Raw genomic sequence first — 25,807 nt, 5'->3', positions numbered from 1 at the left:
TGATGACATTAGACTTCATGACCTCATATGCTATTATTTAAGAATATTAAATCATTTCCATAGTAGTATTTAAATTGCATGAGGTATAATACCTCATTTAAATCACTTTCCTCAAATGATAAATATGAAGTGTTGACCTTGGTCAACATGTACTCATACTTTATTATTTGAGGAGATTAAATCTTAATAAGATTCAATGAGAGGAAATTATTTCTCCAAAGAACTAAATAGAAACCCTAGTAAATATTTTTAATGAGAGGAAATTATTTTTCTTAAAAAGAACACAAAGACAACCAACATGATAATAATGTTGTGATGCTAGAATAGCTTGTGTGAACCATTTGTGTGCTTAGTCTAGCCTTAAGATTTGTTTGGTGATTGTATACCTCGTATCCGTTTTTAGACGTTAGTACCAAGGACTATCAGGAGGAGGAGGTCTACTTTGAAGAAGAAGAAAACTTTGATCAATACACCACTCAAGGCAAGCTATACTCTTGCAAGCTACACTAATGCAAAGCTCTACAAGAGCAAGGAACCTTTACATATTACTTTGTGCTTAATGATCCCAACCCAAGTTTTTACCGTACAAGTTTTTGACTTTGGTTTCTCAAAGTTCATGTTTGCTTCATGATTCACTTGGTCTAGATATGGAGTAGTACAAGAGCATCACACTTAGCCTAGAGAGCTACAAGTTAATTAGTACCCCTCATGACTAGTTGCTAGTGCTAAAACTAAAGGTGACTACTCTAGATGGGAACTTTTGAAAACCAATGACTTTGAAAAACCTGGAATGATGAGTCATTCTATTGAAAGATTCTTGAAGGTGAATATGACATGAATGACTGGGTGACTTTAACAAAAACTGATGATTGGGTTCGGATGCGATACCATTCCAATTCTTGAGTACCCCCATAATACCTGATTATGGGTAAGGCTTTAGCTGGAAATTTATATATCTTAGTATGGGTTCCCTCTGAACAAGCGTCATAGGGGTTATGCCGAGGCTGCCTCCGTTGAAAGTGAAATGACGTGAAATGAGGTGAATGTCCTACCCAAGCCCTGTGCAGTTCCCAGGTTGGCGGTTTGCTATCACTAGGAGGCCAAGATCATTGGGAGAGGTGCCTATACTAGGTTATGTAAGTGAAAGGTTAAGGGTTGATGATCCGCATACTGAGTTATGATTATTCAGGGTTATCCCTGATGGATGTAATCAAATGTTGTGGCACCAGTGTGCAACCTCTGCAGAGTGTAAACCTATTGGAATAGCCGCGTCCGCGGTCATGGACAGTTGGAAAGGCCATACTGTTCCGTCATCAGAACTTTTCCAAAAAGGTGACATGTGATGGGTGACTTGTGAATTGAACTTGAAAGGTGACTTTGGCTTGAATCACAACAGAGTTCTGGGAATGACACTAATGTTCCCACTTGAGTTAAGTTAGGCAAATGAAGAGTCTTGTTTACTAAATGCTTATGAAATAAAACTGGCTTTATGCAAATGAACCTAGAGCTTAGAACCCCCTTACTATAGTTTATAATGCTTACATTAGTATTAGTTTGCGAGTACTTTAAAGTACTCACGGCTTTGTCCCTGGCTATTCAAATGGCCAGACTATAAAGAGGAGCACTACTACCAAGAAGACGGACAGCAGGACGTGAAATGACCCAGCGTACCACTGCATGGTGTAGTACACAAGTCGTTGACATAACACAAGTGAACACCGTTCCACTCATATTACATCTCTCAGAGTGGTACAACAGAAACATATGCGAGTCCAAAGTATGTCTATAGAAGGATACAAAATCTGTTTACATAAGATCAACACAGCCTCCTACTTTACAGTGAGGTAAAACTTCAAATAAAACTCCAGAAGAACGACTCGTAGTCTAAATTATTGCTAACTCAAGCTTAAGAGCTAATTGGCTTTCTATAGAAATCTAGCTACTTAGGTGCTAGGATTAGGGAAATGGTTCCCTTCTAATGCTAGACTAGGTTTCTACTCTAGCTAATGCTGAAGTTGACTCCATTGACTTCTTTGATTGGATTCTTTATCTTGTTGCAGTTGACTCCTTTGTCTTCGAGTTCCACGGTAGTTTATCCTTCGGTGCCTTGATCTAAGAAGGGGGTTCAAATGGGAGGGAATGAGTACGAGCGTACTCAGCAAGTTCATATTAGGAAATAGGTGTATCATGCACTAGCTACAACCACAGACCAGAAAGTCATAGGCCAATGCAAATTTTCATAAACATTTCTTCAAAAGGTTTATTTTATTCTGAAAACTATGCCCGTCAGTCTTCACAGGTTGAACAGAACTTCGTGGAGTTCCTTTCCTGCCGCGTTCGCAGTTCCCTTCCCGGAACAGGGAGTGACAACTACAATTTCGATACCCTCTGCAGAGGTGCGTTACTTTACCCCATAAGAGAACTTATCCTTGTTGCCGGCCGAGAGTATATCCTCGTCCACACTTCCTTTGGTGTGAGGCCCAGTATAAGGACCAAGCCAATCACAGCCTTCTCCGCGACCCTGCAAACCCACCCTTTTGTCCAACCGTACACCCCCAGTAGACATCTCCCGATAATACGGCTTTACTCACGGTGTACTTTGGACAATCCATCATAGACCGTAGAGCTCGTCATCACACACGGATGGGGATTTAAAAGGCTATCCCAACCTACGGTAGTGCCTCCAACACCCCGCAGCTCTACCAGTCCGTTGGCGTGCAGAGGGGAAAAGATACAGCTGACTTCCCCAGAGCCATTGTAGATCTTATGGATAACGCGATATGTACGGCGCTAGAATCACTGGACGGCATTGGTACTTAGTCCTAGATGAGTAGTACCCATGCAATGGAACCTCCACCATATCAACACATACCATGGTTCCATTGCCCACCACATAGTCATATTCATAATTGTAAAATAATACTTTGCTTTTTAATGCAAGAGTGATAAGTATAGTACTTTGCATATAGTTTGATACAAATAATCAAATGACATGAGCAAGCGATGAACTTGCCTTTCTTGACTGCAAGATTATGCAGGCAAAAGCTTCGATACGTGAGAACTCCAAATTCTGAAATACCATCATTGTCCGGTAAGGACAATGTTTAAAGAACTGGCAAAGATGCTATAATGCATAGTATGAGATGCAATCGTCCCGAGCGTGACCTAACCTCGATAATTTAGGATGTATGAGTTGTAAAGATTTCTTTAGGGTTTGTTGCACTTTTAGAATGGTTCTCAAACAAGGTTCTTATTAGGGTTTGGTTATATTAGCATCATAACCAAGTGATATAAGACATCATAACAATCATACACATAAAGAATAGTGGTGGAACAATATGTAAAGAACAGTTGTCAATTTTAAGTTCTACAGAACATGGTTGATGATTACTTATACTATACTTCAAAAGAATAACTTTTGAAGAACATGTTAATTAAGAAATAGGAAGTATTTCAAATAAGAACTATGGTTTCTATGGTTTGATTGACCTTTGTACTTCAAAAGAATAACTTTTGAAGAACATGTTAAATAAGAACAAGAACTATTAAAAATAGGAGCTATGGCTTCTAGGGTTTACTATTGGATTCATTTAGTTTTCTAATAGGGACTAGTTGGTTCTTAAGTTGAATGGGTCTATATGTAGCAAGTTTTGGCAGGTTTATTACTTATGGCTTCTCCTAAGCATCATATCAAAGGATGGTTATCAGGATGTTTCTATGAGTTAGGGTTTACTATGGCTTCCTATTTGTTTCACTAAGGAATCACTAATGGTTTCGAAGCTAAGTGGTTTATGATCCTTAATTAGGGTTTAGTGGGATAGGAGCATATAATATGCATTACTACAAGATTGGTATTAGGGTTCATCACTATGGTTCTACTAGGGTTTGATGGTTGAGGTTGATCTGAATGGTATGGTATATAGGAGTGGTGATCAATGGTACTAATCCAATTAACAAGTTAGGGTTTATATCTAGGTGGCACTAATTGTTTATACAAAGTTTATTCAGAAATAAAGACATGGAATGATGACTCATGTGAATTGGTTCTATATTGGTGGATCATGACTTGTATTTGTTGGTCACATAATAAGGTTCTCTATGTAAGGTGAAATTCACATGATCACATGTGATAAACAACTAGGGTTTTAGAGTTAAAACATTTTGAAATGATCACATAAAATAATGGGATCCAGTTTCTAACTTATAATAAAACTAGGATTTCTAAATTGTGATACAATTCCTAAAATGTTAATTGGCAATATAGTTGTGGTCACTAATTACATTGTAACAAAAATAATGATGGTATTAGCATTTTATTTATTTTTAAGTGATTTAATAATTAAGAGAAACACTACTTAGGGTTTAATCTAGAAATCAGGGTTCCCTAATTATTGTTAGGTTTTAAAATAATAACTTGCTAATTGAAAATGTTTGAGTTCACAATACTTAAGCTACCAAATTAATATTGTATTTTAATATTTTCTTGATTTATTAGTATTTAAGAAAATAGAAAATAGCAATTTTCAATTAGGATTTATGAATTACCACTAATATTTAAGTCAATGCAAATATGATAAAGAAAACTAATCTTAATATTTTACTTAGTTATTTAAATAGTTAAAATTTAATTTTTGAAACTTAACTATTTATTGAATTCAAATTTTATTTAAAACAGTTGGAAAGACATAATTAATAAAGATAAAAATAAGTGAATTTTTATTTTGACACACATTTTTATTTTATATTTTATTTGAATAGAGTTTATTTTTGTGAGCATTTTGATATATTATTTATATTTTTCTGAGAAACAATGAATTTTATTTATTTCGGTAAAGTTTCAGTGATTTTCTGGAATTTATAAATAAGTGGAAATACTAAACCTACCGCCCTAAACTACCCATAGACACAGACAAGTGGGGTCTGGTCCAGGTCAGCTGCCTTGTTGGCAGTTGACCGGGTCAAACAAACCACCAATCTCACCACCACGTCAACACGCCGGAGGACTCGCCGGCGAGTAACGTCGATGAGGTTCTAGGCCTCCCGCATACGCGCAAATATGCCCCACCGAAGCAGCGCGAGACGGCGAACCTAAAGGTGGTGGAGCCTCCACGAGATGGTCACCGGAGCTCACTCCGGCGAGCTCTACCGCGGCGGCGAACTCCGGCGAACTCTCCAAATGATGCTACGGGATGCGAAATTAGGAACCAGTGGGTGCAGGAGATGCGCAAAGTCACCTTGGTGCTGATGGTTTGGTCGATGGAGTCAGGGATGGTCGGAGACGGGCGCTATGCCGCGGATTCCGGCGAACCACCGCGACAGAAATTGATGAAATTCGATCAGATGGGAGAGCTCCGGCTCGATTCCTTCCACCAAGATGATCTACAGAGTCTTGCGCTTCACCGAGACGACACAATGGACCCTGGGGTGTCCTCAAACATCGGCTAGCCGGAGAACCTGTCGATGATGGCTCCGGTGTTTGAGAGAAATGGCAAGGGTTTGAGAAGGTATGAGAGGGTTGCGGATCTAGTTAGGGTTTTAGTGGTTCTTCTCGAGCTTTTATAGCTCGAGGCGTGGTCGGAGACGACGACGAGCGTCGGCGACGGGCGGTCAGGATGCGGAGGTGATGTGCATTAGGGTTCGGGTCGGAATCTTGAAGCATCCTCCTGGCGATGGACAAGAAGAAGGATGGCTACGTGGCGAGCTAGCGGGCGTGTCGCTGCGTCGACGTGCAGTGTCGATGCGGTGGCCGGTCGCGCTGTCGATCTCTGGCAAGAGGAAGAAGATGATTCTCTTCTGGCTGGGCTGGTGGTGTTGGACTGCTCCTGGGCCAACTACTAGGCTGCTGCGCTGGCTGGAAAGGTAAGCCTCTCCCTCTCTCTTTCTCTTTTCAAAATTGTCTGTTTTATTATTCTGGTTTCTATTTTATTATTTGAATTCAATTCTGACTTTTATGTTGTTCTGCAGGTTTTACCGATTTTTAATCTCAATAGAATTTAATAGAAATACATACTGCATAGTTGTTTTGTTCAAACAAATATTTAAGCTTTGATTAAATTTGTGTTGTTGTGAGAGATATTCTAAATTTCAAATAGATAGGGGTTAAATGTTTGTCTCAATTACTTTAATTTAGAAACCAAATATATTCAATTAGTTTGAAAATTAATAACATGTGCATGGTGATCACATTATTAGGTTTAACTAATGTGCTTAACAACATTACTAGTTCACATATATATACTTATAACTAGAGTTTAAAATAAATGGTAATGAGGATAAAACTGAATTATGATTTTATGTGAGGTGAATCCTATATGAAAGGTTTAGGGTTTTGGTGATGCTTCACTAATTGAAGTATTAAATAGGCATGAGACATGGCAAGGTTTTACTTATGATCCAAAGTGATGCTTGGATTGGAATTCAAATATGGCCTACGGTTTTAGTTATGATCACCAATGTGATACACAACTAGGATTAAGATATGGTACAAGCTTTGATCATGTTTTAGTGGCTAGGGTCATCCTCCTCACTTAGGTAAAATTATTGTATCAAGGCAATTCTAGGTTTGTCTCAAGTGTTTGAATAGGCAAGGTTTAAATACAATATCATTACTACTCTATACAAGGCATGAGTATTTGTCTGGATTAACTACTCTTGATATATTTATCATTTCATGTGATAAATGAGATCTATTGATCATAGATATAAGTTTAACTTATCATCTCAATTTATAAGGCAAGATCATGCATTAAACATGATCAACTTATTCCTCACTAGTCTCTCTTCTTTAATACTTTTTTTCAACACACTCCCTTAGATTCTTAGGGTTTATGATCATCACCCAATTTGTAATGATCAAAGTATTGGTCTCATAACAATTCATTGGTGAATTATGGTTCTCTCTCCACGATCAAGTATTAGTCCATACACTTGGGTATACCTCTTTAGGTTGAGCTATTGTGAATAGGTCGGGTTTCTCTAGGGTTTATGATCATTACCAAATTGTAATGATCACCACACTTGTCTCTCTCTTGGATCACTAGTAAAAGAGGTTCTTACTTACTATCAAGTATTAGCTAGGTCAATTAGGGTTTAATACTTGACTTATATTTCTTGTATCATTGGTTAGTATCAACAAGTACCTCAATTGGATAAGGTTTAAATAGTAATATAGGTTCTATTCAATGGATAGAATAAGCATATGAATGATTCTCCTTTCTCTAGGGTTTAATGGAATGAGTTGGGAAACAAGATTGTAATGGTCAAAGTTAATGAAGAATGAATATGAATGTCATTGGCATGGTTCAAGTATTGTAGTTGAAAAGATATACCATGTGACTCATGGTAGGAACATTTATTTAGCAGAAGACATGGATAAGATAGGTATAGAATAGTGTCTTAATTAATTGTGTTCTTTGATTTAGGATTGAATAATTATTCATGTGTTGTTGTACGGAATGGCATGTTGAGATCTTTTATAAGATCTTGTAGTGGATCCTTACTTAGGGTGTTGTTTGATGTAAAACTAACTCCATTTGATCTAGCCCATAGATCAAATCATCTCTACCCAAAATAAGGTTTTAGCAAAGATCACAGTGAAGTTTATAGCGCTCGACTTGATGATCTACTTCAATTCCAGCAAGTCAAGTGAAACTTCAGTTACCGTGGTAAGTTTTATTTGAAAGCGCGAAAATTTCCTGGATTTTCTATGCATGAATGCAATGCACACTTTGGTGTTCTCTCATTTTGTTGCCTCTAAACCTGGGATATTACAGGACATCTATGATAACTAGGGCTACTCCTGACGTGAACAATTTTCTATGGAGCAGATGGACCACAACCGCTACTTCGCTTCCGCTATGTGTTTTGTAATTGGATCTCTAGATCCACTATGTTGTAAGACTGGATCATGTGATCCCTTGATGTAAGACAATTATGGTTTGTAATGAATGATGTTATGTGATATCAATATATTATGTCTCGCAAAAATAATATTCCTGGGATTGCGATGTATGGCATAATAGGCATCTGGACTTAAAAATCCGAGTGTTGACAAGGGATACTCCCAATATTTTGTCATTCTACTGTTGGAGAAGAAGATATGCTCACAATATTTCAGATAGTACTTACCAAATCAACTTACGACACTACAACACGTGACATGCAAAAGTGCCAAAAATGTAAATCGTGTGTCCCGAGAGACCAAACCACCACATGTTTCACTTGTCAGTAGCGTCGCCCATAACAACCAAAAATAGGAACTACATTATAAACTACCACAAAAAACGCACAAAAACAAAACACAGGAAAAACTTAAGCTAGACTTTAAGTGTCACTAGTGGTCCACATCCCACCTTCGCTAGGCCAAGAGAACCGAGATAGCTGTTCCCAACATACCGACAGGGGCAACTTAATTTTCTTCCCAATGTCTATGTCTTTGTTCTCATTTTACTAGTCTTGTGTGTGCGAGTAATTTGTTTCCTAGTTTGGAATGATCATCACCCATCCACATGTTAGTTTTCATAACGAGGTTGAGATTTGCATTTTTATTAGTTAAGCCAAATAGAACCATCCACTTAATTAGAGAAAAGTCGGATAGGAATCAAGATTTAAGAATTGGCACTAGCTCATTTGGTTAGGCAAGTGGACGTACAACCGGCCAACTAGGTTTAATTTCTCACATATGTAGATTTAGGTTATTATTTTTTTAAAAAAAAATCAATGTAGGGGTTTGCCCTACCGCATTCCTTTCAAATAAAAAAAGAGATCACAACATGTCTACATATCTGTTATGAAACATGACCGATTACTGGAGGGAATCCTCGACCGAGACACAAACAACTACAGTCCTGGATCACCAACGTAGACCAATCTTGTCATTCACATCGCCACCACTCCCAATATGATGTCTTCAACCTCACCCCAGAAGGTTAAGACAAACACCAAGTAACCAACCACAACAGAGGTTGCACCGGAACAAACAAATCCCAGTTCAATATACGGCCGAGCATCAAGGACAAGGCAACTCGGATTTTGTCAACAAGCCAATTAGAAGAAAGTTGGAGGCCAACTTATGAACCAGAGAGGGTTGCCCGCTAGAACCACTCTTTGCGGGTCATCGACACCAGCATCACGGTGATGACTAAGAAGATGCACGTCCAATCGGCGCACCGGACAATCGATATCAAGAAAGGAGAAGCCGCAACCATTGTCGTTGCCACGTCTGACCCTTCTTTTTCACGAATCCTAATCAGACGCCGCATTTTAGGGCGCAGACTAATGGAAGCTTGCCACGTGGAAGGCAAAAAAGAAAAAAAAAATAGATTTGCAATCCGACTGTACATTGAAAAATTGAACGGTGTCCAATCCATCAGGCCAAAACCAGATTTGGAATGTTCCCGTGATAGAATCTCATTTTTTCACACGTATGTGGGATGTTGTATTGTTGGAGGCCTAACGGCAATGCTATTGGCACGCAATGGAAATTATCTGAAGCACCCGAACGATCGTTGCTGATGTTGATCTTGGAAGCTTGTGATCACCGATCATTACATGCGTACTGCGTGTATGCAACATCGTTGCAGCGGTTGATAACTAACCGTTTCACCCTCGACGCATTTCCCCGGCTCACACGCGCGCGGGAAGGCAGCCGGTGGTCACGTACCGAACAACAAGCCACGCTGTGTGCAGTGTGGAGCACGTACGAAGCCCCGAACGGCACATTTCGGCAACCGGCGCCGCGACGCAAACCTCTGCCGGCATTCGCCACCATCGGCCCTCCATCCCCGATCACACCCCCGCAGCGGCGCGAGCGCAGCCACCGAACCCGATCGGATAGACCCTCGTCACGCGCGCGCGTCGTCGTCTTCCGACCCAAGATCCCTCCCGACCCAAAGATTCCTTCCTTTCCTCCCCCGTCCTCGTCCTCACCCCGCATCTCCATCCACCGCCGCGCGCGCCGCCGTGCCGGCAGGTTTTCCCCACCATCCCCGTCTTCCTTGCGTGCGTCCTCCACTTCCTCCGCCATGCAATCACTCGATTCCCGACCACGCAGCTAACCGCCACCACTACTCTATTCCTTCCTCCTCGCCGCGCAACGTTTCTTTAAGGTCTCGCGCACCTTGCAGCGGGTACGACTCCGTCCATAGTTTAATCGGAGAGGAGGAGGAACCGTCCAATCGCACACCGCGACCGACCGACGATGGAGGCCTGCTGCTGCTCGTCGTCGTCGGCGCCGTCCGCGTCCATCCTCGCCGCCACGGGCGCCGGCCTCCGCTGCCGCTTCCCCCCGTCCGCGTCCTCAGCCGCGGCGGCCGGCGGGAGGGCGGTGGCGCTCGCGCGCCCGCTCCGCGCGTCCCCGTCCCCGCTTTCCGCAACCACGACACCGGCCCGGCGCGGGCAGCAGCGGCGCGGGGCCGTCGTCAGGGCGGTGTTCGAGCGCTTCACCGAGCGGGCGGTCAAGGCGGTGGTGCACTCGCAGCGGGAGGCGCGCGGGATGGGGGACGAGGCGGTCGCGCCGCACCACCTGCTGCTGGGCCTCGTCGCCGAGGACCGCTCCGCCGCGGGCTTCCTCGGCCCGGCCCTCCGGATCGACCGCGCACGCGACGCCTGCCGCGCCGCAGTCGGGAAGCGCGGGCCCGCGCAGCCGGCCACGGGGCTCGCCACGGACGTGCCATTCTCGGCCGCCAGCAAGCGCGTCTTCGTCAACGCCGTCGAGTTCTCCAAGAACATGGGGTGCAACTTCATCTCCCCGGACCACATTGCGCTCGGCCTCCTCGACCTGGATGACGCCACCACCAACAACATCCTCAAGAGGTTAGTGCTGGTGTTTTCATATTTTTCATTTCTCCCTAATTTATGTGTTCAGAAATGTGATAGCAAGATAAACAATGCATCCAACCGTCTCTTGATCGCCTAAGCAATAGGCAAACATTTCATCTTTTGAACTGTTAAAACATGAACATAGTAACAACTATAGACAACCATCAGAAATGCTCGTTCAAAAAGAGGATCGTCAGTCATTTCATCAGACTGGATGCAGGAAATGCAAATTAATTTATCTGGACTTCTCAAAGAAATGGTAATCCAACATAGTGAAAATCAAATAAACTGTTGTCTTCACGCATTAATGATTATTTAACACTACCTAATTAATGTGCTTCATTGTAGCTTAGGAGTAGAACCAACTCAGCTAGCAAAGCAGGCGCTTGCCCGAGTCAAAGGGGAGCTTGCCAAGGATGGCAGGGAGCCTCTGGGGTTATCTTCTTTCAGACTGCGTGATAAATCTACTGCTGGAAATGGGAGGTCTGCAATTGTCAAATACACAAACAAAAAGAAAGGTCAGGGGTTAAGCTACATTGTTTGAGTTTGTGCTGATTTTCTTTATGAATGGAGTGTGGAAAGGATAAGCTTATTTTATTTGCCATTTCAGAGAAGAGTGCACTAGCTCTATTTTGTGTAGATTTGACCATGCGAGCCAGCGGTGGATTAATCGATCCTGTCATTGGCCGCAAGAAGGAGATTGAAAGAGTAGTTCAGATTATATGCCGGCGCACAAAGAACAATCCTATTCTTTTGGGTGAAGCCGGCGTTGGTAAAACTGCCATTGCTGAGGGGTTGGCTCTTAAGATTGCTAACGGAGATGTGCCTATTTTTCTTGTGGTGAGTTTCCACGACCAATCATAGATGAACAATCAAATTTACTGTAAAGTTCTGCTTGCACAACAGTGGTTAACAGTTATGACTAATTTACATTGTTATGTAGGGAAGACGTATATTGTCATTAGATGTTGCCTTACTGATGGCTGGTGCAAAAGAGAGGGGCGAACTAGAAGCCAGGGTTACTAGTTTAATACGTGAAGTGCGCAAAGCAGGTTATCTGATTTGTGCAGTATGAATTGAACACACAAAAAACTTCTGTCTTGGTTTTTGGTCTTACATATAGCCCCACAATTTCATGCAGGTGATGTTATTCTTTTCATCGACGAGGTTCATACTCTTATTGGATCTGGAATTGCCGGAAGAGGTAGTAAGGGAGCTGGTCTTGATATTGCTAATCTGCTGAAACCTGCACTTGCTAGAGGTGAATTGCAGGTAACATTCTCACAAAAGGAACTCCTATGGCTAAATCTATCATCTATGTGTTGCCATCTTGTTTCTCAGTTCTCACTATGGCAACTTTTCTAAACTAAAAAGGTATAGGGTTCTCTACCTTATGGTCACAGTTAGGATTGGTTTGTAATATAATAGTTACAAAGGAAAAAAATGTTATTTGTTGCTTGGTGGTGTCCTTCCGGGTCACAGCTCTAGCTAGTAGCTAGCTTGTGCTATAGGCTGTAAAATGTGTATCACTATGTCAACTTTGCAAATAGCCAAATAGGCAGGAGGTGGTTACATATTTTTACTTACTATTTGCATATATGATTTGTGCACCCTTATTTCTGTTCAAACATCTAACGAGGACAATGGCTTACTTAGTTGGGTTTCGGAATAGATTAGGATTGAAGTACTACAGGCCAAATCATACACTGTGATTTGTACTTCATTATAGCAAGTTGTGCATTCCATGCCACCTTTAACCTTATCATTGCATAGATGTAATTAAGTTTTGAGATATGTTTTTCATCCCTCACTTGTTTGCAAAGTTCACTTTTAGCCTCTTAATTTATTTACATATACTTTTCGTCCCTCGTCTTCCAAAACTGGACAAGTTTGGCCTCTCACCCAACCCGAAGTGACTTTCTCGCCGACGTGGTGTGAGTTTTGATCAACTTGCCACATGGCCCTTCACGTCAGCTTCTTCTTCCCCTCCTGGATCTGTCTTCATTCTCTTTTGGCACTCTTCTCCCTTCTAACTCCGGCGAGCTTAAGCTCCCCTAGGCTCTATCTCTCTTCCATGTCTCTTCTCTGCTTTGGTATGTTTTCTTAAGGCATATGTTATTGTGGCAAGTTCATATGTTCCAGCAGGGACGAACATGTGACAGTTCGGGTGAAAAATCACATAGTGTTAGTGATACTGCTTCAGATCAGGTAAGGAACAAGCTTGTCCTGTTAAGAAAGATGAGGCACCAAAGGTATATGGAAAAAGATAAGGGACCAAAAGTGAACAGTGTGAACAGTTGAGGGACCAAAACATACTTATCCCTTAAGTTTTTTTGTTTAAATGTGTACATGGATAATAGTTGCATATCTAAACAACAATTGCTGTTGCTAGTACTACAGTATTAGACTGATTCTTAACTGCTGCTGAGTCCTGATGTTGTACTGTGTAGTTTGTCACTTGAGTGACATTCCTTTATGAATAACTGCGAAGTATTTGTGATAATCACCGGTCATGATGCATATGGGCCACTTCGGTGGTGAATATTAAGTGTTTTTTATCCCATTCGATGCATAATTTAATATAGCATCTCATCTTATTTTACTTTTTCGCGGGTTGACGCTTGTCTGTACTCACAGTGCATTGCATCTACAACTCTGGATGAACACCGTTTGCATTTCGAGAAGGATAAGGCTTTGGCTCGCCGGTTTCAGCCAGTATATGTAAATGAGCCTAGTCAGGTAGTGCAGAATTTCAAATTTGGAAGTCGCTCGGGACTCTTGGCTATCAGTTTCTTCTAACTTTCCTTCATGCTCTCTACAGGAGGATGCTGTGAAAATTCTACTTGGTCTTCGTGAAAAGTATGAGACTTACCACAAATGCAAATACACCTTAGAAGGCATCAATGCAGCGGTTTATTTATCTGCGAGATATATCCCTGACAGACATCTTCCTGATAAGGCAATTGATCTAATTGATGAAGCTGGTAGCAGAGCTCGGATGGAATCATTTAAAAGGAAGAAAGAAGAGCAGTGCTCTATAATTTCGAAGTCACCAGATGAATATTGGCGAGAGATTAGAGCTGTCCAGGCCATGCATGATGTGGTAGACTATTTAGATAGAGCTGTTGCAAATAACTTTTATCTATGTCCATCTGCTGCTAGATGTTTAATTCATTGTGCGACACATTTCAGGCACTGACTAACAGGGTGAAATATTCTCTGAATGAAAATGACCAAGAGAATGAAGTTAATATTGAAGTACTGGATGATGAAAAGACAAGTCCAACATCAACACTGTCAGCTTCAGCTGATGAGTAGGTTTTCTCATTTCATGATTTCATCTATGGTGGACTTCACATTTCACAGTTTAACCATCTGAAATTTTAAATACATGTGATGGTGCAGGCCATCTATGATTGGATCAGAGGAAATTGCAAGAGTCACATCATTGTGGTCGGGCATACCAGTCCAGCAATTGACTGCAGATGAAAGAAAGCTTCTAGTAGGACTAGATGATGAACTCAGAAAGCGTGTCATAGGTCAAGATGATGCTGTTGTGGCGATATCAAGAGCTGTGAAGAGATCACGCGCTGGCATGAGCGATCCTGACAGACCTATTGCTACTCTACTTTTCTGCGGTCCAACAGGAGTAGGAAAGACTGAGTTAACCAAAGCTCTGGCAGCAACTTATTTTGGATCTGTAGGTCACTCTTTCCTGGTTACATCTTTATACTCGCTCCGTCCCATGAAACTTTACTCAACTTAGATACACTCAGATTTGGACAAAGTTGAGACAAGCTTCATGGGACGGAGGGAGTATTATTATTCCTATACTTTAGAACCGAAACTGTTTGTTGCACCTGAGCACTTTTTTTCAAAAACTAGAAACCATTATTTCTTGGTATCAAAAACTACTGAAAAAATATACAACTGCATATAAACATGCCACAAGTTTCATTAAAAAGATATGCTGTATTTTGGGCTAGACAAAAAAAGAAAAATTGGGGTTAAAATATGACTTTTTAATTCCTTTATAGAGTCACAAATTTGTTTTTTTCTTTTTCTGCAGCCCAAAATAGATTTCCTTTTTACTGAAACTTTGCACAAGTATACAGAACATGTGTATGTATTCACGGAATTTTGTTTCGGTTTTTTTAAAACTTCAAATTACCATTTTCAAAATTTTAAAATACCGAGCTCCAGTGCTCCGGGGTGCCAGAAATTCTCTCCTTTAGAACATGTTACATGGAATTTATATTTTTTTTTTGTTTCTTTTGACAGGAGTCAGCTATGGTTAGATTAGATATGAGTGAGTACATGGAGCGGCACACTGTGAGCAAGCTGATAGGCTCTCCTCCAGGGTACATGGGATTTGGTGAAGGTGGTACTTTGACAGAAGCAGTCAGAAGAAAACCATTTACTGTAGTATTGCTTGACGAAATAGAGAAAGCTCATCCTGATATTTTCAATATTCTTCTCCAAGTATTTGAAGATGGTCATTTGTCTGACTCACAGGTACTAGACCCTGACATTCGTGATATTCCTTTCCGCAGTCGATAAATCAAATTTGTATTATATTTTCCACACTTCATTATGATATATCATAAACCTTGAAAGTCAGGTTAGCTATTTTTGTGAATTCAAGAATCCAATTGTTCGTTATGACATATGCCTGATCCTACCGATACAGTCTGATGTGTATTACTGAATCTTTTATGTGAACAGACTAGAAACACTAGGCAAGATCCTTAAAATGAAACCAATATTCTTTTTTTTGTGAACTACAGGGCCGCAGAGTTTCCTTCAAGAATACATTAATTGTCATGACATCCAACATTGGTTCTGCATCGATATCCAAAGGAAGGATGGCCATAGGTTTCCAAACGCTGAATGATACAGAAGAAAACACATATACTGTGATGAAATCCTTGGTAATGGAAGAATTGAAGGCATTTTTTCGGCCTGAATTGCTCAATAGAATGGATGAGGTGGTTGTGTTCCGTCCACTTGAGAAGAATCAGGTCTGTTGTTTTATTTCAAGTTCCTTTTCTATTTTCTGTGATTTAAGATACCTATCTTTTGATTATGATAACTAAAACCATAATTCTATTTATGCACAATATGCCAATACATATAATCCGACCCCTTGTCCCCTTTACACCTCCTAAAATCTTTTACATGAGATTTTTCTGTTCCTTTGGTGGAAAAATGGTGTTATAGTTTCTGACGTGTAGTTTATGGAACCGTGCTAAGTATTTCAAATGATGATTTTCCAGATGCTCGCTATCCTCAATATAATTCTGCAAGAGGTGAAGGGTAGGCTTTTGGCCCTCGGTATCGGCTTAGAAGTATCTGATGCAATGAAGGACATGATTATTCAGCAAGGATACGACAAGAGCTATGGTGCGCGGCCACTGAGAAGGGCCGTCACCCAGTTCGTTGAAGATGTCATCAGTGAAGCAATTCTCTCTGGGCATTACAAGCCTGGCGATACCATAACCATGGACACTGATGACAAGGGGAAACCTTGCTTGAGTCGGATGAACGATCAGACTGTTCAATTGTCTGATCCCACGCCAACACTTTAAAAGCTCAAGCCCCCAATGTATAGTAGAAGCTTATTATGTTGCTGTCGATAAGCTTCTTGATTCTTTTGTGCATAGTCTCCATAGTTCATGTACATAGCCTCCAAGTGATGGGAGTTTCTCCCTGAATATAATGTAAATTGAGGTCTTACAACACCTGTACATACTTGTTTCATTTCTAACATATATGTACATTGCTTATGTCAGACTGGAATATACACATTCTGTAACTGCTGTGCTTCAACATATCCTTCTGAACACCTGCTCGTTTTTGCCCAGTCACATTCTCAGTAAGCCTTCTCCTATAAGCGTTCTGAATAGTTACAACTTTCCAAAAGGAAATCTCGAGTCAGTGACTCCTGAGCAATAAGCTCGAGTGATCTGAAAAATAAATCTTGACATGACTAGACTGGAAGACTTCTGAGAAGCCAGTTCGTTCAATCTGAGAACGAACTAGTGCGCACTGGCAATCACTTCAACTCATGCACAACGCAAAACTTATTTGGAATGAGATCTTAGATTAAGGATGCGAACACGGACTTGAAACCATAGATATGTGCAAACATTATAAACCTTGTGATGCGACTTTATACAGAGTTTTATTTTCTTAAATGTTTCCTCCAAGACAACAAAGCTGGAATAGCTCAGTTGGCCAGAGCGTGTGGCTGTTAACCACAAGGTCGGAGGTTCAAGCCCTCCTTCTAGCGTAAAAATTATTACTTTTCTTCTTTTTTTGTCGCTCCAGGTTGGATTCGGGGAAGTCCTCCAAAATCGAATTACACACGCCAAGCATATCAAAATTTCATTGTTATACAAGTTTTCTTTTTTCGACGGTAGTTTTCTCATTTGCCCCTGGGACTTTTTGTCTCCCATTTGTCACTTTATTTTCTTGTTACGATCCGTTCTAGGTATGTGGCCGCTGCATTTCTCCGATGCAAACCTACGATTCAGTATTACCAGTGTGCGTCAAATTGGATACTAGTAGTAGTACTAACTTGGGAAGGACCGAAGACAACCCCAAAAACATGCACAGGTCAGAAATGACCCAGAATAAGCCCAAGTGCCCTGGAGACGGGAGAATGAGTTTTGCCATAAACAGCGCATGATAGTTTGACTGAAACCTCAGTACAGATCGACACGTGCAACTGGATACTAACTTGAAGGACAGAAGACCGCCCAAAAAGATGCACAACTCAAGAATGACTCGGTATAAGCCCAGCTGTTCTGGAGAATGAATTTTGCCATAAACAACAACACATGACAGTTCAACTGAAAGTTCAATACAGATAGACACATGTAATTTAATCAGTCTAATGACTACAAAACATATACTAATTATTCTTTTACAATGATACTGCTCCCTAAAGTGCTCATCGTTGGAATCCGAGAACATAGTTTATGCAACTAGCGGGAAAACTGCGGCACAGTGGCGATCACTTCACTTTGATTTTGCCAAACCAGGTTCTCTGCAAAATTTCAACATAGGATATTAGATCAACGAAACTAACATGGCAGAATCCAGGAATATATGCAACAATTCCAAACCTTTTAATGTGATCGAGGATGACAAGTCTTGGACCAGGGGGGATCTGCACATCTCTGAGCGCGCTGGAAGATAATCAAGACAAATTTGTATGACCGAATTCAGTAAGCGTAACTTCTTTTAAAGATCCCTTCTTCTGGGTAAGCAGGAAATTGATTCAGTATACAAAGCATGTACCTGTCATTGAGGAGTGGCAATGTTTCATCAGTCAGAAGACCCTTCTTGAAATTCTTTTCATAGTTCTGAAGGCCTAATTGGTTCAACATATTTCTTCCACGAGAATAGTTTGTATCTTCACTCTGTGCCTTTGGCTTCGAGAATTTCTGCCCAACCTACACTCAGCATAGATCGACTAGAAGAATTAGAAGAACACACTAGTCATGGGAAAGTTAATGATACAATTGGGCCTACCCCACTGATATATATCAGTGAAGCTTGCAATGCAACATGAAGCTACGCAGACTGCATTGGCAACTCACAAACACATTTCAGCACTAAAATCTAGAGACATAATTCGAGTGGAACAAAATGACTTCGATATGTAGAATAAGAGAATATGTCCAAATTATTACCATGAAAAATCCACCTTGAAATACTGCAAAAGCCATACCAGTTGTAATTGCATTAACAACTGGATTTGGGGTTCCCATTCCACTCACGATGGAGAATAAAGCACCAGAACCAAAAGCTGCTGCCATGCTATATAAAAGAGAGTCAGTCAATCATGCAGGCAAGAGAATTTAAATCTATCATCTTGTTAACAATACAGTCCCCTGAAATTGTAATGGCTTGTATGATTGACTGAGGTGTGTGATATCACTTTCCGTTCCCCATGTACTAGGTTTACTATTTGCTGATTCCTACGGATATCATGTTTATCTTACCATTTGTCATTATTTCGTTATTTATGACTCAGAAGAGAGCCATGCCCATATTAGAGCAATCATACAAAATCCATCATGTAAAAAATAATTATGAATTACTCCCTCCGTCCCAATTATAAGATGTTTTGGCAGTTCAACGTATTATATTAATGAACTGAGCTAGTAGCTAACATAGTACACCCCGCCTTATTGATTATGCACAGATAAATAACATTTTATTTATCTTTACTACTACAAAAGATCCACCTTAGTGGTGGTAATGGTCTGCTACTCTGCTCTCTATTTGCCTTCTTTACTTTAAGAGAGAGAAAGAGAGAGTAAATTGCACTTTTACCTGTTAATTTCACAATTTATCGGGGTTGTAAATATTTGCAAATTGCAGGGTCATGCCATAATTTCTGTGGTTATTACCAGTCGCTGTTTTGACCCAACAGGCCGACACGACCCACTAACTGATGCCTTACACCCCCTTATAGTCACACACACACATGTCATGGCATCCACTATACAACATGTGCTACACCAACTCTACATCAATTTCCCTAGTTATTGGATGGTTTTTTGTGAGATGAGAAACATAGAAGTGGGAATAGCCAACTGTGCAGAGGAGTATGGCACCTCTTGTCTTGGCAGGGAGGGGAACATCAGAACAGAAGATCATCGATCAGTTAAGAGAGAGACGGTTCTAACCATGTTTGTTTTTATCTTTTGGACATCACATTTGCCGTGTTTATTCAGTCTAGGCAATGTGCTGATTGGTTAATTTTCTCAAAGTATATTATTAGGCTTCCATGCAGAGAAAACATATATGCATTTTGTATATATGAACATACAGTAGTGTTGCATTTCAATTGGTTTTTTCTGTAAGGTTGTTGACTCCATTGGAATACACTGTCAGATAATGGTTTAGTATAGATAATAACATTCAAGTGATTTAAGAAATACAAAATCTTAAGCTAGAGTTTTAAAGCAAAATTACATGTACTTTGTGGGGGCTTATGGTTCACCTTTTAGAATGTCTTGAATGAACAAAACATAGAGCAAATACTCTTGCTTATAGTTAGCTGATAAGCAGCTCACAAGTGGCTTGGGTAAGAATGGACAGAAAAACATCTTATGTGAACAGAATTAGATGCGCATGTTCCGTGAATTGTGTTAACTCCCTTTAAGGTGCAAGCATTCACATAACAAGAAACAAGATGTTACGAACCCTCACCTGCCCTGGACATCCTCCACTCCTCTAATCCTTCGCATAACGCAAGATATGCCTGCGTTGGCACCAGTCATGACTGCAAAATTTCGAGCCTGCACAAGTGGCCCACCTGCCAAAGCCTATAATCCAGAAGAAAAAAATACTATCAACCTGAAGGTTTAGGAATGTTAGATTCAAATGAACCACCATAAAGTTGTGCTTGGTAGATAATCAGTACAATGCAACCGTTGCATGTGCATATTCTTAGCTCCCATATGCAAGACAGGCTTAAGGAGCAATACCGACTTTGCTGCACTAAAACTAAAGGAAGAGCGATTGCTTTGCAAAACGAAAAAGGAAAAGTCCTTGATGTCTTAAAACAAAGGAAAAGCCATCACATGCGTGTAGTAGCAAGTACTAGCTATCTTGATTTGATCTTTAATAAAGTCGTCTTGATTCGAAATGACCAATCCACCGATCTCGAGTCATAAGTTGAACAAAAGAACCTTCACACTGGTGATGCTTTAAGTACTTCAACGAGCAAGGGATCGATTGCTTTATATTTCTAAGTAAATTTATCCCAGGAAATTAACCAAAATTGACGGCCTCCGTGTAAATCTGTAACGAGATGGGAATTATTATACATGGGGCCGGAGAGAGAGAGAGAGACCTGCGCTTGTTTGAAGGTGGCCAAGGCCTTAGGGTCGAGCCCGGGCGGCGGCTGCGGCACGGGGAGCCCGGCCCCCGCTTCCGGGGCGAAGGTGCCCATGAGCCCGCCGAGCGCGCCGCCCTGCACGGCCCCGAAGGCCGTGGTGACGGCGGCCTCGATGTGGGTGGGCTGCTTGGCCATCCAGGAGCGCACCCCGGTCTCCAGCGCCCTGAAGCGGTCGGTGAGCTCGGCCAGCGGGTTGGCGCCGCCCCGGCCCGCCGCCTGCGCCGCCGCCGTCGAGGAGGAGGCCATCACCACCAGCGGCCGCCTCTTCTGCCCCATCCCTTCCATCTCGCCGCCGCTCCGGTGTGTCGAAATGCTGGTGAGGGGAGAGCCGGAGGAGGAGGCGAGATAGCTCTTCTTCTGTTGCTTGCTGGTTTATCCCCTTCCTCGGCCGCTCCGCTATTGAGGTTGGCGACTTTGGAGGGTTTCCACCAACTCCAAAGCCCTCTCGTGGATGTGGATCACATGGGCCGGTTGTTCTGGGCCGGTGCTTCGTAAGGATTCTGTTTTCAGACGGCGACCACGACTTCACTTCTTCTTTGCGATGTCAATCGCACGTCACCATAGTCGACATGCACATTCTGCCGACTAGACGAGTATCCATTCCGGCTGAATTCCGAACAGATATCGAAATGGGTCCACGTGTCAGCGATCGCATGGCACGGCGCAGAGGATGCATATCTAAAAACTTAAAAAGCATCCATTCTCACAAAAGAATAAAAGAAATCACCCAATTTTTTATATCAATTTCCTGCATTGCTTTTGTTTTCAATAAAGAGAATTCTCCCTGATTTCCAATACAAATGAAAGCTATGTCACCAAAAACGCATCTACGAAAGTAAAAGTTTTCTACGAACAAAGTGAAGCAACATTCCAGCAAAGCCAAGGAGTAGCCACAACTGCCACCACCGCTGAAGAAGTTCGTCAAACCATCGAAGATCAGCTCTCCAACCATCACTTATGACCCCTTCCAACATTTTTGCACACATTTGTGGCTCTAAATTATTGTCTTTCATCACATGCAATTTCTCCCATAAGTCAATTGAGTAAAAAAAAAACTAGAAACTGATCTCAAATGGTTCCTCGGTCCATTTATTCTCAAAAGAAGCCAAAGTCCTCGTTTTCCAAATCCCCGATAAGACAACCACTACCCTAATCGATATAAAGTTTTCTTTCTTGTCACCAAAATTTTTCAACCATACATTTAAGCATTGATTAGTGCCTGCAAAGTGATGTTTAAATCCAGCTGCAAAACTGATCACATTCCAAACATCACGTTCTGATGGGTAGGGATGATAGGTGTGCGACGCTACATATGAAAGTCCTACCCGTCATCGGTTGGTGCCAGCAATGACATGCCGTGGGCGTCCTTCTCTTGGAGGCATCACCGAGGAGTGTCGAAACCTCCCTCACTCACTTCGGTTGTTGTCTCCGGACGAAAGCCTAGGTTTGGCTCCAGATTAACGATGGTGATATCGTCGACATTGTTCCTTTGTTGGAATTTGCACACAACGGCTAGATTATGTACATATATTAGTAGGGCACTTTAATTACTTTCTCAATACCTTTTAGAAACTTAAAATAGACTAGATACATACCAATCTGATTCAATCTACATAGTAAAAGTGAACTAGATACAAATCAAAATGAGTGAATCTACAAAAAGCTAAAAGGTTTTACATTAGTGAACGGTGAGTACTTTCAGGGATTGTACTTGTAGGAAGTACGTATGCTAAAGTTGTTGTAACTCCCTATATTTTTAATTCATACAGAATTAAGCACTTTTAAGGGAAGAGCTAGAGATGCTGTAAGGCCTCTGATATATGTCCTTACCATGACACCTGGGGAAAATGAGTGTCGAGCCTGGTCCTAAGAATTTTCGTGTTGTTTTGCCTTGCTGAACTAAGCTGTGAGTGGTTGGTATCCAAGCCTAGCAAGCATTAGAAAGAAATGTATAGGGTGATAGGATCAACTGAACTAAGCTGTGAGTGGTTAGTATCCAAGCCTAGCAAGCATTAGAAACATATATGTATATGGTCAAAATAAAAGAAAGTGATTTTCAGGAAAGCAACACCTCTCTGCTGCATATTTTTAATTTTTTTTGTGTATGTAAAAAAGTAGTACAAGAATAAAAGGGTGGAGAAAAGCAATCTAAGATAACTGGTCAAAGTAAGGTAAGTGCAGCTCTGCACCTACGCTTCAAAACTAGAACATCTCTTCTGTTGGTTTTGTAGAGAACCAAAACGAGCTCCTCCTTGAACTTCACTCTTGCCTCTGTTAAATAAAAACCTCATGAAGAAAGGCTGACCAGAATGTGATTTGAAGAGGTGATAAAAGCTTCGAGATCTCCATAACATAAACCATTTTAGCAAATAAAAATAGTTTGCGAAAATGGCTTACATTATGGAACATAATGATACTATCTAATTGGGGCACCGATTCTGCCAACACATTGCAATAACCTGACGTTTTGTAAAAAGATGAACCCTGTTTTTCAAAATGGCACTTACACACGTAACACACATCATGTAGGAATAATCAGGGATGAAGAAGTTCCCTATAGTATAGATGTTGCCGGGACTGATGAACGCAGGAATGCGCTCGCGCGCATATATTATTTCTTCCGGAATGCAACATAAATGATGGTGAAACGGAGCACACTGCACGGCGTCAAAGGAATTGCAACACAGGTAACCAAACCAGAGAAACGACCCCGTCCCTGATCGATGCACGACACGATCCATGCATCTATAGATACATGTCCATCGATCATCACCGGTCTTCAGTTGAAGATGCCGAAGGACGTGTTGGCAATCGAGATGCCGCCGTCGATGACCAGGTTGTGGCCGCTGATGTACCGCGCATCGTCGCTGGCGAGGAAGAGCACGGCGGCGACGATGTCGTCCACCCTTAGGCCCACGCCCTTGAGGTTCGCCACGGTCTCCATGACCGCCTCGAACACCTCGCCATCCACCCCCACGTACGCCGTCGCCAGCGGCGTGGCGGCCGCCGCCGGGGACAGGCAGTTCACCCGTATCCCGTGCCGCCCTAGCTCCGTGGCCGCGTTCTGCGTCAGCCCCACCAGCCCGCGCTTGGCGCACGTGTACGCGTGCGACGCCACGCCGCCCACTGTGGACGCCAGGCTCGACGTCCCGATGATGCAGCCCCGCCGGGCGGGCACCATGACCCGCGCCGCGTGCTTCGTACCGAGGAATGGCCCCACCAGGTTGACGGCCAGCACGCGCTCGAAGTCCTCCTTGGTGTTCTCCCGGATGTTGTGGCACGGCGCGCCGCCGATGCCGGCGTTGTTGAACATGATGTCCAGCTTGCCGAACCTGGCGACGGCGTGGTCGACGGCGCCCGCGACGTCCTCCTCGCTCGTCACGTCGCACCGCACGTAGCTGGAGACCTCCGGGCCGAGCTCCGCGCAGAGGCTCGCGCCGAGTTCGTCCTGGATGTCGGCGATCACCACGCTGGCCCCGTGCTTCACGAACAGACGCGCCGTGCGCTCGCCGATGCCGCTCGCGCCGCCCGTGATCACCGCCACCTTGCCCACCAGCCTGAAAAACGTACGCGCATAAGTATGTGCATGTAAATAGTTCAACACGGCACAAGGGGAAGCAACTTCTGGTACTTCATTGCAGCGGCAGGGACGACATCAGAGCTGCTGCTGCTGCTTGCCATGGTAAACACTTGGCTTCGATCCTTCTTTTTTATTGAGAGGAACTTGGCTTCGATCCTGCCTCGACACAGGTCGTCTTGGCTCATATATAGTACCAGCCAGGACCAAGACAGGACAACAACTACCTAGTTTCGACAAGTTTTGTTTAGAACTAGATGAGCATCTCCGGGTTATGAGATTCGGCTCACCAAAGCCTAAGGCGCCGTGGACGCATGCGAAAGTTCGAAGAAGCTCGTGCAGTACGGACAACGCTCGCCGTCGTGCGTTTTCAACGAGGGCCGTTCCGTCCAATGTCGATCACATCGGAGTGGATCAGCTGTTCGGATATGTAGATGCACATGCATTTACATACGTATTTCATGTAAAATCTGTTGTCTTGGCACTAGCATAGTGTGTAGTTCATATTAGGCACATTGTTCGCAGCTTATACTTTAAATTCTAATAAGATGTGACTAATGCTCAGTCGATTGAGAATTAAGCTAATTCTTAGTCATTGATGTTTTTTTCGATAAAGAATGTTTTATTACTTTGACAAGCAATTGCATCCGGCCTATGCATAACCAGGATGCACACAGCCGTTTAAGTATCTGAAGTCGCAAGATATAAAAAAACTAGGCGAAATACATATCGAAGCGATGAATCATATAACGCCTAAGGTGAGGGTGGGGCTGCAATCCGTAGACTATGCTGCCACCCATGTAGGGAAAAAGTATCCCTCGCCGTAGCCTCAAACCGTGTACATACCTCCGTAAATAGATTTCAGTTCTCCACTCACTGAAGAGGTAACCACGAACGGAGAATACTTGTACATCTGTAGATGACCTGCAACAAAGAATAATTTTTATCGTTAAAAATCTTGTCATTTCTACTTAGTCAAAGCGCCCAGATAACTGCTAGCGCTCCCACCCTAAGAAGCAACTTAAACCTTGAATCGATACCATGAAACCAATTGCCAAAGACATTGGCCACACTAGTCGGGGATACAGGGTAAACGCTACTTGGATGACTGACCATATATATCTCACAAAATGGCACTGGAAAAAAGGTGTTTAATGGTTTCATCACGATGACAGAAAACACACCGTGAACTTCCATGCCAATTCCGCTTAACAAGATTATCTTTGGTAATGATAACTCCTCGACGAAGATACCATCCAAAAAAATTAATTTTTAATGGTATCTTCATCTTCCAATTTTTTATTATTATTATCAACTGGTATATCAGAATGAAGGATCGCATTGTATAAAGATTTGACTAAGAAAGTGTCATCTACATGAAGATTCCATCTAAATTCGTCCGGTTCAGGCGATAGGTGAATATCTCCCAGTCAGTGAATTAGATCATTCCATGCTAGAAGACTTTGTCCATGCAACACCCATCTGAACGTCAC

The 25,807-nt window shown here is 42.2% G+C and overlaps 3 protein-coding genes and 1 non-coding gene across 4 annotated transcripts; 2 read left to right on the top strand and 2 right to left on the bottom strand.

Moving 5' to 3' along the window:
• Positions 1-9,875: 9,875 nt before the first annotated feature.
• On the top strand, positions 9,876-16,633 carry LOC124679441 (chaperone protein ClpD2, chloroplastic). The gene is made up of 12 exons (XM_047215197.1): positions 9,876-10,812; positions 11,167-11,336; positions 11,429-11,658; positions 11,762-11,870; positions 11,960-12,090; positions 13,456-13,557; positions 13,640-13,921; positions 14,011-14,132; positions 14,224-14,518; positions 15,100-15,333; positions 15,606-15,839; positions 16,095-16,633. Exons 1-12 carry the CDS (start codon positions 10,199-10,201, stop codon positions 16,404-16,406), a joined length of 2,835 nt encoding a protein of 944 aa, XP_047071153.1. The 5' UTR covers positions 9,876-10,198; the 3' UTR covers positions 16,407-16,633.
• A 403-nt stretch (positions 16,634-17,036) lies between these two features.
• TRNAN-GUU lies at positions 17,037-17,110 on the top strand. The gene has a single exon. It is a non-coding gene; the product is annotated as a tRNA-Asn (tRNA).
• A 503-nt stretch (positions 17,111-17,613) lies between these two features.
• On the bottom strand, positions 17,614-21,149 carry LOC124676554 (chloroplastic import inner membrane translocase subunit HP30-2-like). The gene is made up of 6 exons (XM_047212597.1): positions 20,693-21,149; positions 20,047-20,162; positions 18,519-18,645; positions 18,124-18,278; positions 17,949-18,011; positions 17,614-17,869 (listed from the first exon to the last, which is right to left on the bottom strand). The coding sequence occupies exons 1-6, from the start codon at positions 21,020-21,022 to the stop codon at positions 17,842-17,844; spliced, it is 819 nt and encodes a 272-aa protein (XP_047068553.1). The 5' UTR covers positions 21,023-21,149; the 3' UTR covers positions 17,614-17,841.
• Positions 21,150-23,315: 2,166 nt separating this feature from the next.
• LOC124679348 (momilactone A synthase-like) lies at positions 23,316-24,455 on the bottom strand. The gene is made up of 2 exons (XM_047215121.1): positions 24,369-24,455; positions 23,316-24,294 (listed from the first exon to the last, which is right to left on the bottom strand). Exons 1-2 carry the CDS (start codon positions 24,416-24,418, stop codon positions 23,517-23,519), a joined length of 828 nt encoding a protein of 275 aa, XP_047071077.1. The 5' UTR covers positions 24,419-24,455; the 3' UTR covers positions 23,316-23,516.
• Between the last annotated feature and the right edge of the window lie 1,352 nt (positions 24,456-25,807).

This window comes from Lolium rigidum, chromosome 7 (assembly GCF_022539505.1).
Source record: "Lolium rigidum isolate FL_2022 chromosome 7, APGP_CSIRO_Lrig_0.1, whole genome shotgun sequence".
In the NCBI taxonomy this organism is placed as follows: Eukaryota; Viridiplantae; Streptophyta; class Magnoliopsida; order Poales; family Poaceae; genus Lolium; species Lolium rigidum.
Note: the sequence above shows the minus strand (reverse complement) of the source record. Positions and strands in the feature narration are given on the sequence as shown.

Bases quoted from the DNA above. Each gene is read 5' to 3' on its own strand.
- LOC124679441 (XM_047215197.1), top strand. From the start codon at position 10,199: ATGGAGGCCTGCTGCTGCTCGTCGTCGTCGGCGCCGTCCGCGTCCATC. The intron at 11,659-11,761 runs GTGAGTTTCCAC...ATTGTTATGTAG, and splicing joins ATGTGCCTATTTTTCTTGTG to GGAAGACGTATATTGTCATT. The intron at 13,558-13,639 runs GTAGTGCAGAAT...TGCTCTCTACAG, and splicing joins ATGTAAATGAGCCTAGTCAG to GAGGATGCTGTGAAAATTCT.
- LOC124676554 (XM_047212597.1), bottom strand. From the start codon at position 21,022: ATGGAAGGGATGGGGCAGAAGAGGCGGCCGCTGGTGGTGATGGCCTCC. The intron at 18,646-20,046 runs GTGAGGGTTCGT...TCTTTTATATAG, and splicing joins GTGGAGGATGTCCAGGGCAG to CATGGCAGCAGCTTTTGGTT. The intron at 18,012-18,123 runs GTACATGCTTTG...ATTATCTTCCAG, and splicing joins TTGCCACTCCTCAATGACAG to CGCGCTCAGAGATGTGCAGA.
- LOC124679348 (XM_047215121.1), bottom strand. From the start codon at position 24,418: ATGGCAAGCAGCAGCAGCAGCTCTGATGTCGTCCCTGCCGCTGCAATG. The intron at 24,295-24,368 runs GTACCAGAAGTT...TACGTTTTTCAG, and splicing joins GTCCCTGCCGCTGCAATGAA to GCTGGTGGGCAAGGTGGCGG.